Below are 15,153 nucleotides of genomic sequence, written 5' to 3'. Positions count from 1 at the left end.
GGATGAGTCTCCATTAATACCAGCCACGCTGTGACATCTGAGGCTGCGATAGCCCAAAGGGGCCACTTTTTTCTAATCTACCCTAAGGGCCAGATGGGTTAGCACTGTCCTAGAGTTCCAGATGTTTGTGTTCTGCACAGTGGGCATTGTCATTGCCCTGAGGTCTGACCCTGAGAGGGAGGTCACAGATCCTGGCTTCCCCTCTGCTCTGGATATAAAAGATGACAGTGGCACATTTCCTATGCTTTTGAGCAAGAGAGCTTTTTAAAAGTGGAGATGCAAGAGGACTGACGAGCCTCTGGCCCCTTATATTAGAGAGGGCAGCCAGATGGACACAGTGCCAGGAATCAGATTGATTTTTATCTTGTTGCTGTGTAAATAGATTTTAGTAATTAATTGAAGAGGTTTCCGGGTCAAAATGGGAAATAGATTTCTATTAATGTTAAGGTGTTACTTATGTGTAACCTCGTTGACTCCACTCAATTTTTTTTCTTTTACATCCTCTTTCTGTCATGTTTCCAATAGAGTTGCCATTTTAACTTACTTTTAATTCATCAGATTCATATTTGATGGGCTTTAGCAATTATATATTTTTCCTTTGTAACAGTGTGCTTTTGTGACCATAACCTAATTTCATCTGGAAAAAAAAAAAGCAAACCAGAATTGGTTGTATTAGATTCTATGTGCATGTTTTAGTTTCTTTTGCTTCTAAAGATTAGGCACATGCTGTAGGGATTTTTTTTTAACTTATCAAATATATATTCCATGGGGGAGAACTGAATGTACACTTACTTTATAAGTGCAAGATTTAAACGTCTTCTAGGAAATAGAAAGCCAAATCCTTCAGTGTATACAACCAGATCAGTAAGGACTGAACTATCCCAAGGGAGTTTTGGGAATCTTCCAACCATAGCTCACGGATATCCATCCCATGGACATTTGTAAATATTATGAAGATATCCTTTTACAAGCTTATAAAACAAACATTCAAAAAAACTTTTGTTGCAGATTAGTCAATAAAATGGGTTTCACCACAACAGTTAATTTTACTGCTTCAACTAATGGGTATTGGCTTAAACAATGTTGCAAAGAAGGAAAAGAATCTTGTAAAGATGCATAACCCTAAACTATCTGCCTTGGGCAGCTTCCAAATAGATGCCCCAAATGGCTCAGTACCCAAATTGACCCACCCACCCTGGGCCCAGGAGGCCTTCACGGAACATTAAAGGGCTGGGCCAGACTGAGCCTGCCATGTTTTCCAACTTCTAAAACCTTCTGCTGAGATGTGGGTTTTCAAGGCACATCCAGATTATTGCTGTCTAGAGAAGGCTGGATTTGGCATATCTTGCCTCACAATCTGATTGGCTGAAATCTCACTGAGAGATTCCACCCCTCCGAGCTCAAGTAGATCATAGCATGTCGGGTAGCTAACTTGGCTGTAGACTTAGAATTTCTAAGGTAAAGGAGCATGGAGGAAAACGAATATTAAGGATCATATTGAAGCTCTTGGTTTTCAGTTTGTACTGTGAGACTGGAAGTCATGGAGAACAAAGAGCAAAAGCAAGACATCATTTCATGTAACAGTAATTGCCAAGCACTTTGTTGAAAAGAAGAAAGAAGGGAGGAAGTTGACAATTTAAAACTTATTCTTTGCAATGAGGACTCCAATATCCTCTACTACTAACATGATCTCTCATGATTTCACAGCGGCTTCTGCACCTAGGCAGTCCAGGAATTTCCATAGGAGAGGTTCTGCTCTTCATCTGTTAGAAGCAGGGGAAAAGACTCATAACTATATTTTTGCCTTAAGTAAAGACAGTTTGGCTCAGTTTAAAAAAAAATCAAAGGATATTCCAGAGAGCATCTAATATTTTAACAAGATCTAGGCAAAATCAGAGCAAATAAAAAGAGCACATCAATAAATATGCATTGAGCACATGTCTGAAGCCCTGTGCAGTTTGATTCAATCCAAGAAGTATTGTGTGACAGGCCATAGAGGCACAGAAAGAAAGCTTACAGGTTTTCTGTGTTACAGAACTTGGCATTATTTTGTGTCTCTGTCAGTGTCAAATGGTAATTGTGAAGCAAACTCTGCCTTTAATCCAGTCAACCATCACAATAAGTAAAGAATGATCTCAAATCTAAAAGGAAATCCAGTCTAATTAAGATGCCTATGCTGGTAGAAAGTTGGGGACTGGCTCTTCGCTGCAATATTTGGACAACTTTCCACTTCACTGTGTCTGTGATTTTTTTCCTTCAAGGCTGTGATGTCATCACAATGAGGACGACCCTGTCTTTACTCCCGGCTCATTACCTGCATGTCTCTTTCTTTTTCACTCTGCTCCACTGCACGAAGCGCAGGCTTCAAGGTACCCATGCCCAGTCACTCATCTGGGATTGTAGTTGAGGGTTAATTAAATGTCAACCCAGCTGAAGTCTGGCTCTAACCTGCCAGACCTGAGGTATTTGCATGGAATCTGTCCTTCTGATGAGTTTTATTAAGCCATGAAGATAACTTGTGAAGGAAGCTTTTTCTGAAATTAAAGATGATGAATCTAAAACTGATGTCCTTCTTTTATTTTTTAAAAAATATTTTTACATCTAGCTCTCTTTACTTCCTCAGTTATACAAACGGTGTTCTTATAATTCCCAACCCACGCCAATATTCTTTCTAGGAGCCTAGTTCTGCATGTGTTTTTACTCTCACTTCTTGAGCAGACGGCACTAGAGATGATTTTTCAGTGATAATTTCAGGCCACCTATAGATCAGACGTAGTAAATTCTCTGACTATAACAACAAATTATTCTGTGAGTGTAAATATCTGTGAGGCATTTAGGGAAACACTTGAGAAAAATGTAACTTTTCTCTCATGTCTCTGTCCAATCTGGATGTTTAAATATTCCATATAGACTTACACTTTTGCCTTCTGTGAAGCACTAAACTTCCCACTTTCGAATTCTTTATATTCTAATGTACAAGATTAGAAGTGCAAAAGTACGACCCAGATAAATTGTTATTCCTCATAATTGTTCAAGCTATTCTCTCATTGAAATTGATCCTAGAGCTTCACCATAAAAAAAAAGAAATATAATAATTTGAAAGTTTGTCAAGCAGTGAAAGGTAGTATATTTTGACACACTAATCCAGTAACTAATCAGTTTTCTAATAAACAATCAGCAATTCACTTACATGCCATCAGCACTTCAGGAGCTCTGGAGAGGGGATGAGCTGCCCATGGACGTTAATGAATACACTAAAAATCATTAGCTGATCAATACTTCTGAGTTATTTTCATTGAGCTGATAGGTCTGATACATTAAAGCTGACATTATACATTTGTCAAGATCACAGTGCAGTTTTTAACAGTGGAACAGGCTGCTAAAAATATTCCCTGAAAGACAATCAAAGAAACACAACTTTGTCATCGTGACACACTTAGCTGGCACAGGAGCCCTGAAAAATCCAAGTGTGATAGTCAGGCTCCAACCTCCCAACATTCAAAAATATGCAAGACTCTCCAGAGTGGATAGGTGTGTTCTATTTTTATAGGTAATTATTCCTGTGGCAAGGGACTTTGTATAATTTACTAAAAAGGAGAAAGAAGGGACCGCTCACCAGATAGCAAGACACATGGCTCACGATAGGGCAGTGCAGACTTTCTCATGATGATTTGCCACAGTCCCAATAGTGCAGGGACCTGGGACCAAAGGATGTGTTATTTAAAAGAGGGACCGTTGTCTACAGCTCTCCTGAATATCCTTCCCTTCAAAGGTTTGAAGAGAGGACATTAAGGCGATGGCGAAATAGCTGCTGTGCCCCAAAGGATGCTTGGCCAGTGCTCCAGGCAGCCCGTCTGTGCCCAGCATCCTGCCACAGTTCGTGTGTGTGTGTGTGTGTGTACACACTCATAGGCAACTAGCCAGGAACAACCACCACAGAAAAACTAGAAGCCACCATTAGATTGGGGGTGTGTGTGTTTGTTGTAGATGGAGTAGCCATTAAATTAGTGTGTGTGTGGTGTGGGAGGAAGGCGGGTCCAAGATTTCTAGATTACAATCTTTTTTTAATTATTTTTTTTAAGTTAAGGAGAGGAGATAGATCTTCAAGTGTGAGACCAGTTTTCTCCTCATTAGACATGGTGGCCTGTAATTATGGCCCAGAAATACATTCTTTCACTATACTTTCTGGAGAGGTAAACTTCTTGAACCACACAAACATTGGGTTTTCTGAGCCTCCTACTACACCCCAAACATTGTTTTAACCCTGAGTTTGGTTGGGCAGTGATACTATAACTAGCTTTTGCACAAAAGCAACCACCCACATCCACCTGCGTAGTCACTGCAAACTAATGCGTCGCTTCCTCTCGTTTCCAAATTCAGAGATGATCGCTCCTTGGCTGCCGTGCTGAGGGGAGTAGAATTCCTGGTTTTAAATTAGCAGCAGGTGAAATTCTATTTGTCATCAATTTCTCTTTGGGGTTACAGAGCAGAAAACTGCAGACAAGCTGCTGCTTTGATGGCTCACTCCTAAAAATCTCTTTTTGTTCGTTATCTATTTGAACTGACAGTGATCAGAGCTGCAGCAGGACAGGGCTCTCTGGAGAAATCACCTTCCCCCTGCCTATTGACAGATTCCTCTGTTCTGCATCAGACGGGCTTTGTCCCATCGCAGGCATCCAGGCCTTGGAAGGAGCCACCAATTAAACCTCTTGAGCCGGGAAAATCTGAAGCCACTTTGGTGTGTCTGTTCTGATTAGGCAGGATGAGAGGCGGCCCGTCACCCTGTAGGCCCCGCTCCCTGGTCTCAATTTTCTCTCTTGCCTCCACCAGGTGCGAGAGGTGTGAGAGGAGCTTCACACAGGCCACTCAGCTAAGCCGACACCAACGGATGCCCAATGAGTGCAAGCCAATAACCGAGAGCCCGGAATCAATCGAAGTGGATTAACTGATTGACTGGTTGGAATTAAACTGCAAGGAAAGTCATGATTAAATGTCACGGACACTTAAGCAAAACCAAAGATTTCCTCTGAGCAACTTTCAATCAGTCCCAGAAAACCAAAAGCAGTAATAAAATAAGTAAGATGTTAAGAGATATTGATCCTGGCGTGGAAGTCAGTCCAGGAAAGAGATTATTTATTTATGACTAGGGATGAGACTTATTTCAGTGGATGACTCACCTGGGGTGGGCAGCATTTCCAGTGCCACCATGTATTTGCTTTGTTTCTAAAAAGCTTTTTAAAACTGTTATTTAATACCAAAGGGAGGAATTGTATGGGTTCTTCTGCCCACAGTTGTGACTAAGAATGCACAGGGACTTGTTTCTCGTTGCACCTTTTTTAAGTAGCATGATTCGAGGGGACCCATTGTACAGCTCTTCTTCCTGCTGTTTTGGTTTGGCCTGGCCCGGCGCGGGCTGCCCGGGCGGGACCACGGAAACAGAAGTGACAACCTTCCCTCAGTGGGCACCATCGTCAGCCCCACGGGCATTGCATTTCTGTGTTTTCCACGTTCACTTCTCATGCACTTTCCATGTGGCTCCTTCCATCCAACAACCTGGTCTTGATGCAGAAGAGCCCGGAAGAGGAAGAAAATGGTTTAAATTTTAAAATTCAAGGGAAAAAAATGGGGACTTACTTTGCCCTGTCAGGATTTCAAAAACATGTACCATGTACGGAGCTTCATAATACAGTATATTGTTCCGAAGCAGCTAGTTGAGAAAATGTTGTTTTCAATAACATTTTAGCTTAAAAAAACAAAAACAAAAACAACAAAAAAAATAAATAAAAGTTCTTTGGTATGAGGCTGAATATAAGGTATTAGGCTTCAAGTAATTTTTTGTTGTGTCTGTGAACGTGTTGACTATGTGAACAAAGATAGTGCCAAACCCCACTGTCAGGGCCTTTTTAGGCAGTTTCATCTGCCTTCTTCATGTAGGTGAAGACTGGGAGGACCTCCTGAGAGGGAGCATTTTTACAAAAATAGTTGCAAGTAACCGAGACAAGGACACCTTGAGAGGAGGAGCCCAGCAACAGCTAATTTTATCAACAGGAATTACCTGTTTCATCTCCTATGGCCCTTGATAATATTCTTGTCTCAACACTGATCCTTTGAAAGAAAAGGATTATGTACACAATTTCACTGTTCTTTGATTGAGTGCTAGGAAAGTGGGTTTAACTTCAGCAAGCCTATGGTAATTCAACAATGATACTCAATAAAGTTGTGTCACATTACATGACATGATTCAACTTCAGGAAAAAAGATGGCCCTTGTCTATCAGCTCACAGCAGTGTCTCAGAGACTAAGTCCTACCTTGATGGCCCGTGTAGCTAAAACTGAACAATGTTATCTAGAGTGCTTAATAGCAGCAATCTCTGTAGAGTTTTTGGTCACCTGATAACAGGACATAGCCTTTTAAGAACTCCTCGTCTTTCAGCCTTCCCATTGTCTTCCCTCAACAAAATTATGAGACATATCATTAAACTGACCACTAAAAGGAAGGAGACTGCCTGGTGCAGTTTAATGGATCATCATGTATTTGGTTCTCAGAGAAATCTTCCTTCCCCATCCCATAGCACCCAACTGCCAAATTTAAAATGGAGTAAACAGACCTTCGCTAATTGTAATTTATACATATAATTTATATATTACATAATATATATAAATTTATACATATATATAGAATCATATATATGTATACATATATATTTGTGTGTGTATATATATATATGTATACATATATATTTGTGTGTGTATATATATATATGTATACATATATATGTGTGTGTGTATATATATGTATACATATATATGTTTGTGTGTATATATACGTATACATATATATGTGTGTGTGTGTGTGTGTGTGTGTGTGTATATATATATGGTTATAGGCCCCAAAAAGGAATTTGGCTAATTCTGACTTCCATCTCAAGTCTTTGACTTAGAATCCTAGAATTTTCCCCTGGTTCTTGTTGGCTTCTTACTACTTGTCATGGAAGTAGTAGGCAATCTGTGCTGCTGTGTAACTGTTGCTGATTGAAAGTGTTCTCTCTGATAGATAGGGATGTGTTCTGATGTTAATCCGAAACCTGCAAGACAGTGACAGATCAACTACACAGAAGAGCAATCTGCTCTATTTATTAAGGTTGAAACATTTGGTTGTGCTTTTTGAAAATAAGGAACTCACCTGTATGTTTCTAATATTTTTCTTCTGTGAGAAAATCAGTTCAGCCATTTGCCTCCTTTCACAAATGAACACGATGAACCCCACCAACTTTTATGAGCTCCACCCCTTGCAAGAATAGGAAGCCTTTACTCCGCTCTTGATATCTTGGAAACAGTGTCCATAACAATGGTCTCTGCCTCTAATGGCTTTGCCCACTTATCCCAAACTCCAAATTAATATGGCAGCGACCTCTAGACCAAAAGACTTTTCTAGCCTTCTGGCCCTTTTAAGTTTGTTTCTCTCCTTTATTAGCAAGGGAGAATTTTGGCATGTATTTTCCATCAAAATTTGGTTAGAAAATATTTTCTACTTAACAAATAGAAAATTGGGGACATTCACAATTTTCCCACTGCTGAGCCATTGCCAGCTTCTAGAAGATCAGCCTAGGCCTTTTGTCCGTGAGACAGGCCTATGCCTGCAAACTGACTTGGAGCTTTGAAGCAAGTACTGAGATCATTTGAGTCTCAAATGCTTTTTTAACTGAAGTGTGTTCTGGGGAGGGTTTTTTCGTTGTTTTTTTTCTTACAACCTCCCAACAATTGCTTTAGCTTTTTCTATTTAAAAGTGACAAATATTCCCTTGGGACACTGTAAATAGATGGTAGAAACTGTTGTCATAAAGGTTTGTCAGTTTCCCTTATTAGCAACTTCCTAATGAATCATGGTATAAAGAGAATAAAAGCTCTGAATCATCGAGGAAAGAGGAAGAGAGCTAAGATGAGAAAGGGAGACTATCAGAGCTGAATCAGTGTTTGGCTCTTGAAGTAATCTCTCTTTGCCCTCTCCTATCAATGTGGACAAACTCCCTCCCTCCATCCCAAGAATAAGACGTGAGAATAATAATTCATCCTACTACATGCTCATTGGTCTAGCTATGCGTCTAAACCAAAGGGTAGTGCCACATAAAAGTCAAGGTGCAGAAGGATGAGGGTGGGGCCACAACACCACATTTCTAGAAAAATCTCAGTCATTTTAGGCAAAGCTGGAGATTTCCCCCCAGGAAATGCACATGATTCTTAAAGATAAGCTTTTCATTTTGGTTGTCTTTATCATTAAAAATGAATTTTTTGAGGGGCTCTATGCTTTTATAGAGTTATTGTGTGGGTAATTAAAGCTATCAAACTAAATATTGTGTAATTTATATCATTTAATTCCATTAACAAATATTTATTGAATGTCCATTCAAATGTACCCTTATGGAGGAAACTGTGTTTCACAACAGAAAAGGATTATGATACCATTTCTATTCTCACAGGGCTTAACAATTTATTGGATTGTACATTGGAAAGCATTATTCTAGTCCAGACATGCAACAATTTATAAACATGTACCAACTCATCAAATTTTTTCATTAATCGATTGGTTCATTGTTTCATTCATCTACTCAACCAACATTTACTGAACTATTGTATAAGATCCCATTTTAGCTGTTTGCTATTAAGCAGCATTATTTAAGTAACTATTGGTGAGAAAATTATATTCTCTTCTTAAGTGGTGGGCTAGTAGCGTGGATGTTTTAGTCCTTCAGACTTTTGTGTTAGTGAAATTACAGGGATTGCTGCAATTGGGGAAACCTGAGGGATGTAAATGAATCTGAGGACCAGAAGGCAGCATATTTCAAAACAAAGTAAGATGCACAGCTTGATTGTTTTTGGTCTACCCACTAGGCTGTTGGTTCTTAGCAACAATATCAAGATACCGGGATTAGGACCAGTGTTGTAGGGTTTTTATGACTCTACCCCAGTGAAAAGGCAACAAATGGGGACAGGGCTGGAGTTGCTCCGAGAAGGAACCCTCCACAGATCTGAGGGGCCACCTTAGTGACAGGCCTTGGCAGGGCAGGCCCTGTCCCCAGTGTGTGGCTGTGGAGCTCTCAGAGGTGGAGACGCCTAAATGGCACCCCTGTGCTTCAGAGAGCACTGTCAGAGTGGACATGCAACACTGCTTTAAAAGAAGAAGTTTTTGGTTCAGTTTGTTTTTGAACCTCCCTATCAAGCTTTTTACTCTCTGAAACTGGAGGGTCTTCCTCTCCATGGGCGTCACCCTCCGAGGCCCCAGGTCTCTGGTACATCATTGCAAAACTAATTGCTTGTCATTGGCTGTAAGCATTGTTCATGTGAAAAACTAATATTTAATTGCTTTTCATAATAGAAGTGAATTATTCCTGTATTTGTTTTGCATGAATTTAAAAATGAAATGTGAGTATCTCTTGAGTTGTTTAAAATGGAGAACATGGCACATCTCAGAAAGTAGGGCATTTCCAGAACAGCAGGGGGTCAGGGAGTTGCTTTGAGCAGGCCCCCCAGCCTTGTGTTTTTAGGAGCAAATATGTAATTTTCATATTCAGGCTGCATAAGCCTGCAGAAACCAGGCCAGGAATGAGCAAATCAACTAAATAAGCACCTTTTCAAAAAAGTTTGTTTCTGTTTTCCTTCCTTGATGTGAATTTAATTGTGTTTCCCATAGCCTTTACCAATTCCTGACACCAAATCCTGAAAGATACTAAGTGATATGCTTCTTTTAAGTGATTACAGAAGGTTGCAGAAATGTCATTCTTTCGTCAGGATCCTTTCACGGTGAAGAGGTTTGGAGACATTTTACAAAGTAACTAGATGTTTGGGTACTTCTCCACCCAGGAGTTTGAGGTTTTCCCATCACTAGAATTTACCTGAGCTACCACGAAACAACAAATGGAGTCCCAGGAAGAATCACATACTTCAGGCCTTCTCCAAGCCGTCGGATACAACTGGCCAGTGAGAGCCCAACTGAAAAGGCTTGCCACAGATGTTTAGCCTGTAATCCAAGGTTGTGTTGAACAGTTACAATATGTATTTAGTTTCTCCTTTTAAATAACAAACGTCAGATGTTTCAGATCAATGTGAAAAATTATTTAAAAAATGTCAGAAAACAGAGCAAAGACATAAAACTATTGAATTGTCTTCCCTATGTATTAAGATGCTACCATTGTATTTAGGATTACAAAAGAATCTGTTGAGTAAATGTTAATGGAAAAATAAAGTCTGAGCTTATTCCCTCAGATGTAAATGGGGATGATAATAATGATAGAAACGTATATTGTGCAATTACTGCCAGGCTCTGTTCTAACTGCTCGACATGGATTATTTAATTTAATCCTCAGTTACTCTAAAACAAAGCTACTACCATTACCCTTTTCTCATATATACTTATTATCTTAACCGCTTCTTTACTTTTTTTCTCCTCCTCAACCACATGACGGTAATTTTTTTAAAAGGGAAAATACTTCCTTATTCAAAGCTTCTTTTTGAGAACAAGAGCTTTTTAAAATAAACACAAGTATAATTTATTCATAAAATGTGTTTGTGGAAACAAGGCTAAGATCTTAAAATAGACATCATTGTCGTTGCTGATTTTGTAATCTTTAAATCTGTGCTGTTGAACAGCGGAATTTGGAATACCCATTGCTGGCAGGTAATGTTTTTGGTTTTCTATACATGCAACTAAAATTCCACATTAAAAGAAAACAAAATCCTCTCACGTGTGTGATACACATTAGGCCAAATGGCAACAGTCTGTAAGGCAGGTGATGTTGGGCAGCGGCCAAAAAAGAAGATCTAGGCTTTAACACTATTGACAAGTAAAAATGCATCCTGAACAGGGCCATGTGAAATCTAGTTTTCCTTTGTTCTGACTGAATGCTAAGTGAGTTACTTTTCAGGAGTCACTGGATTAATTATGCAGTCATGTCCATTAAGAATATGAGCATATGTGGTTTGCCTGTTGGTTTAAAGCAGTGAGGTAGAAAGACTAGGGTCATTATAGTTTGGGTTTGTCAAAGGCACAAATATTGTAGTACGTGCATCAGGTACGCCGGGAACCAGTTCAAGGTCTTAGGCACCATCTAGATGCGACTATTTGTAAGATGTGTTCAAAACGTTTACAAAATTTCTTTATGAACTGACTTGATTGCAAGGCAATTCTTTACCACAGTATTGAAACCACAATGAAGTTTTCCAAATTCAGATTCTAGCAGGCACATTTGTTTATCCAAACAATGAGCACGGTTTCCCTGTCAGTCAGACATGGTAGGCTTTGGTTGGTATTTCCTGTTTCCTGCCTTACAAACATCCCTGCTGCCTTTCTCCCCCTAAGCTTGGCACATCACTCCCAACTGAAAACAATCTTGATATAAACTTCAACAAGTTGGAGGTATGTTTCCACAGAACTCTTTTGAGTTAAAAAAAAAAAAAATCACAGCAGGTGACCACCACATGTCGGGGAAGGCAGCCATTTTAGACCAAATGTCCACCAACGCATAGTCGCTGTTGGTTTCCTTTCGAACATTATCTAATGCTAAGAAACAACCCTTGTAGACTTGCTTTCCCTGAACAATCTAGTACAGATACTCAAGTTTCCCCCAACTTGGAGAAAATGAAATAGCAAAAATAGAGGCAAAATTCTTTTCCCGGGAAGTCATAAGGACTCTATGAAAGAGGCTCCCCTCCTCCCCCCGTACAAAGTTGCAAAGGCCAAGGTGGTAACTCAGACACTAAGGAAAACTTGGGTTCAGGTAAGCAAAATTATTTTGGAAACCTGATGTTTCCAAGTGAATTTATTTTGTTATACTAAGGGGAAGGCATCAAGCTTTGTAGTATATAATAGAGGTGTGACATTAGATGCTATAAAGGCATTGTGTAAATTGCCTTTATATGCTAATTTTCAATTTACTGTAAATGTTCTCCATTGGAATAGAAATATGTCTCTCTCCAACTTCCTACCAAATAAAATGGTTAAGGTTAGTGCTCAATTTCACTTCTGCTTGTTTGAGGTTTGGACAATCTAAACAAGTCAGTCAAAAGAAGGAGGAGAAGCTCACTGTGGGTGGTGAGGAGCATTTTCTGTAAGGGCCACTGATATGACAAGAATGATTATCCTGCAATTAGAATGGTAAATAATTTGCTTATGTTTTTTTAGCTTTATTAAACTCACATCTTTAAAAAAAAAAACTACAAAGGACCAATGAGATCATGCATGCAGCTGTAAGTACTCTTACGATAGAATCTACCAGGATTACATTATGTTTAAATGAAAAACAGGCACACATTTAGAGATAATTGACCAAGAAATGTAAATATATTTGATTAATAAAACATTCCTATGCTTACTTGATCTGCTATATCTGTCTTTCCAGTCCCATGTTGGTTTTTTCTCCAACTGTTCGATTCTCGCCTGCAATTTAGGTAGTAATCAGTCAACAAACTCTCCTTGGGAAAGCATTAGTTGGCAAACAGAATGCTTGTAGCACTAGCTAGCAGAATGATTGTTAAAATTCAGCCCTGTGGTTTATTCAGGTATGATTGAGATTGCTTTTTTCCCCACTCCTGTGTTTGCATGCTCATTTGCTCAGCTGAGGCAGGTCCATTCTCAAGGAAACATATACGCAGAGGCCAGGCCACAAATCTGTGGCAGTGTGGACTTGATGTTTGATCTCTGGCCTCTGTAAGAGTTGGAGAAGACCAGAAAGCTCTTGCCCTAGAGTCACCTGGGTCTGTGGCCCTTCTGAGTGAGCAAGGCCGTAGAGCTCTCAGAGAGCCAGCGCCAGCTGTTTAAGGGCACTAAGGCTGGAGTGAATTGAGAGGTGGGACAGATTATAGGAAGTAAGGTCAGAGAGGTAAAGTGGGGTAGACTATGAGAACCTTGAAGGCCATTGTGAGAACTTGGCTGTTTCTTCTGAGTGAAATAGAAAAACTGTCTTTGAGCAGAAGTGGGGCATGATCTGATTGACAAGGATCATGCAGCGTCATTCTGGCTGCTTTGTTGAAAAGAGTGTAGGGGAATATGGGCTGAAGGTGGGAGATGGTTAGGAGGGTATCTCGAGACAGGTGAGAGGTGATGGTGTCTTCTGCAAGGGGGCAGTGGTCAAAGTGGCAGGAACTGATTAAATTCTGGGCGTATTTTGAAGACTGACAGGATTTGCTGATGAATTGGCTGAGATGTTAGATAAAGAGAGACGTCAAGGTTGACTCCAAGGTTTTGTAGCCTAAGCAAGTGGAAGATGGAGTTTTTTGGATTGGGGGTTTTTACTCTGTTTTTAGGTTGCTGGTCCTTTTTATAAGCGTCAGGATGATTACAGTGAAATAGATGTGAAAATGATCATGCACTCTCTGAGTGCATCTGAGTGCGTCAGGCAGCTCTCTGAAAAGAATGCCGACTCCCTTGAGTGGCCAGGCTTCGCTGCCAGCCCCAACCTGAAAACAAGGAGCTGCGTTTTATCCTGATTCCTCCGTCACAACGTATGGATATTCCATTGCCCAGGAATGACATGTAAATGTTTCTTGAGAAAAAGATTACATCAGAAGTGAGGATCTACTTTCAAAATAGTAGAACTCTGCAACCACGACATACCTGAGTCTCCAGAAATGAGAGTTTCTCTGGTCAGACTGTAGCCTCAGTTCAGTGCCTCTTGTAGGTGGGGGAGGGCAGGGGCCTGACAGGGAGGTGGTTGTGGTTTTCAGCCTCCTGAAAACAGTTCTAAACAGCTTTAGTGCGACTTTTAGTCCTCAGATAACTTGTATTTGTCATTATCCATTCATTCACACATCTACTTAACATTTTTATTAGGTTGGTGCAAAAGTAATTGTGGTTTAAAAGGTTATAAATAATTGCAAAAACCTCAATTACTTTTGCACCACCGTACTTAAAGTCTATGTCCTAAGATGCTTATATAAAAAATGAGTGGGACATGGTGAGTAATACAATTTGGAAGAGAGAGAAAAACATGTAATCAAGTAAAATATAGAGATGGTAGGAGACCATCCAGGAACCAGTGATGACAGATTTGAGGTATTAGCCAGTTCTGCCTGGAGGAGTTGTTCAGCCAAGTCCAAGGAATTGCTTTTTGAGATGAGCTGAAGTGAACAGACACGTGTGTGGATTCCCGACTAACCTCCAGCTACCATGAAGGACTGTCAGTGTGGGCTCCTTTGGAAGATTTGCCACCTGCATTGATGGCTATCCAGGGTGCCCTTTCCTGGGACATTCCTTTCAGATTTGATTCAATGTCTTGTCTTTTATTGAATTTTTATCATTGCTGTAATCCCCTGTGTGGGTTATAGTTTTGCATGTGGAAACTAAAGAACTTGGCAACGATCAACAACAAACTGATGGTTCATAGCACTGAGCCAACCTGTGGATATTCTTACCTTTTGGCAGGGATGGACTTCTTTGAGAATGTGATTGCTCCACAGAAAACTTCACAAACACACCCAACTTTACAATGACTTTCGGGGGAGGGTGGGGCTTGGATCCCAAGTGAAGAAACCCTGACTCTAAGATCCTGCGTTTGGAATGGTGCCTTTCAGTCGTCAATTTTATCTTCAAAAGACAGAGTAGAAATGAAATCAAAAGACTCTTAGTAGGTAATAAAGACACATGTTTCTTCATTTTCTACATGAAGATTCTAAGCAATGAGGAAGAACAAGCAGGATTGATTGGTTCACTCTTCTAGCAAAATGCAACAAGGGCCTTGGAGCCTACTTCTGAGACCAGGAGCTTCTCTTTCTGTTTATGACTTGGTATGAGGCCCATGGCGACCCAGAAAAAAAGCCAAGCCAAATCAACAAGCTAGAGAGGTCATTTTGTTATCATTTAAAAGGGCCACCCAGCCAGGCAGAGATGTTTCCCACCTGTTATCCCAGCTTATTCCCTTTTCTTATCCCCAAATGAAAACCAAATCTGTGTATGTAGAAATTATGTATAATATCCATACAAGTGTAAGGGAATCAGAATTATTTGCAATCCCAGTCACAACCAGAATCAATTATTATTATTTTTTAATTTTATTGGGGAATATTGGGGAGCAGTGTGTTTCTCCAGGGCCCATCAGCTCCAAGTTGTTGTCCTTCAATCTAGTTGTGGAGGGCACAACTCAGCTCCAAGTCCAGTCGCCATTTT

The 15,153-nt window shown here is 40.1% G+C and overlaps 1 protein-coding gene across 1 annotated transcript in view; it reads left to right on the top strand.

Moving 5' to 3' along the window:
- Positions 1 to 5,814, top strand: part of PRDM6 (PR/SET domain 6) — a 96,805-nt gene extending 90,991 nt beyond the window's left edge. The window contains exon 8 of the mRNA XM_081052866.1: positions 4,831 to 5,814. Within this exon, the coding sequence (XP_080908992.1) occupies positions 4,831 to 4,945 (115 nt within the window). The 3' untranslated portion in view covers positions 4,946 to 5,814. The remainder of the gene's footprint in view (positions 1 to 4,830) is intronic.
- Positions 5,815 to 15,153: the final 9,339 nt, after the last annotated feature.

The sequence above is a fragment of the Rhinolophus hipposideros genome (genome assembly GCF_964194185.1).
Source record: "Rhinolophus hipposideros genome assembly, chromosome: 7".
In the NCBI taxonomy this organism is placed as follows: Eukaryota; Metazoa; Chordata; class Mammalia; order Chiroptera; family Rhinolophidae; genus Rhinolophus; species Rhinolophus hipposideros.
Note: the sequence above shows the minus strand (reverse complement) of the source record. Positions and strands in the feature narration are given on the sequence as shown.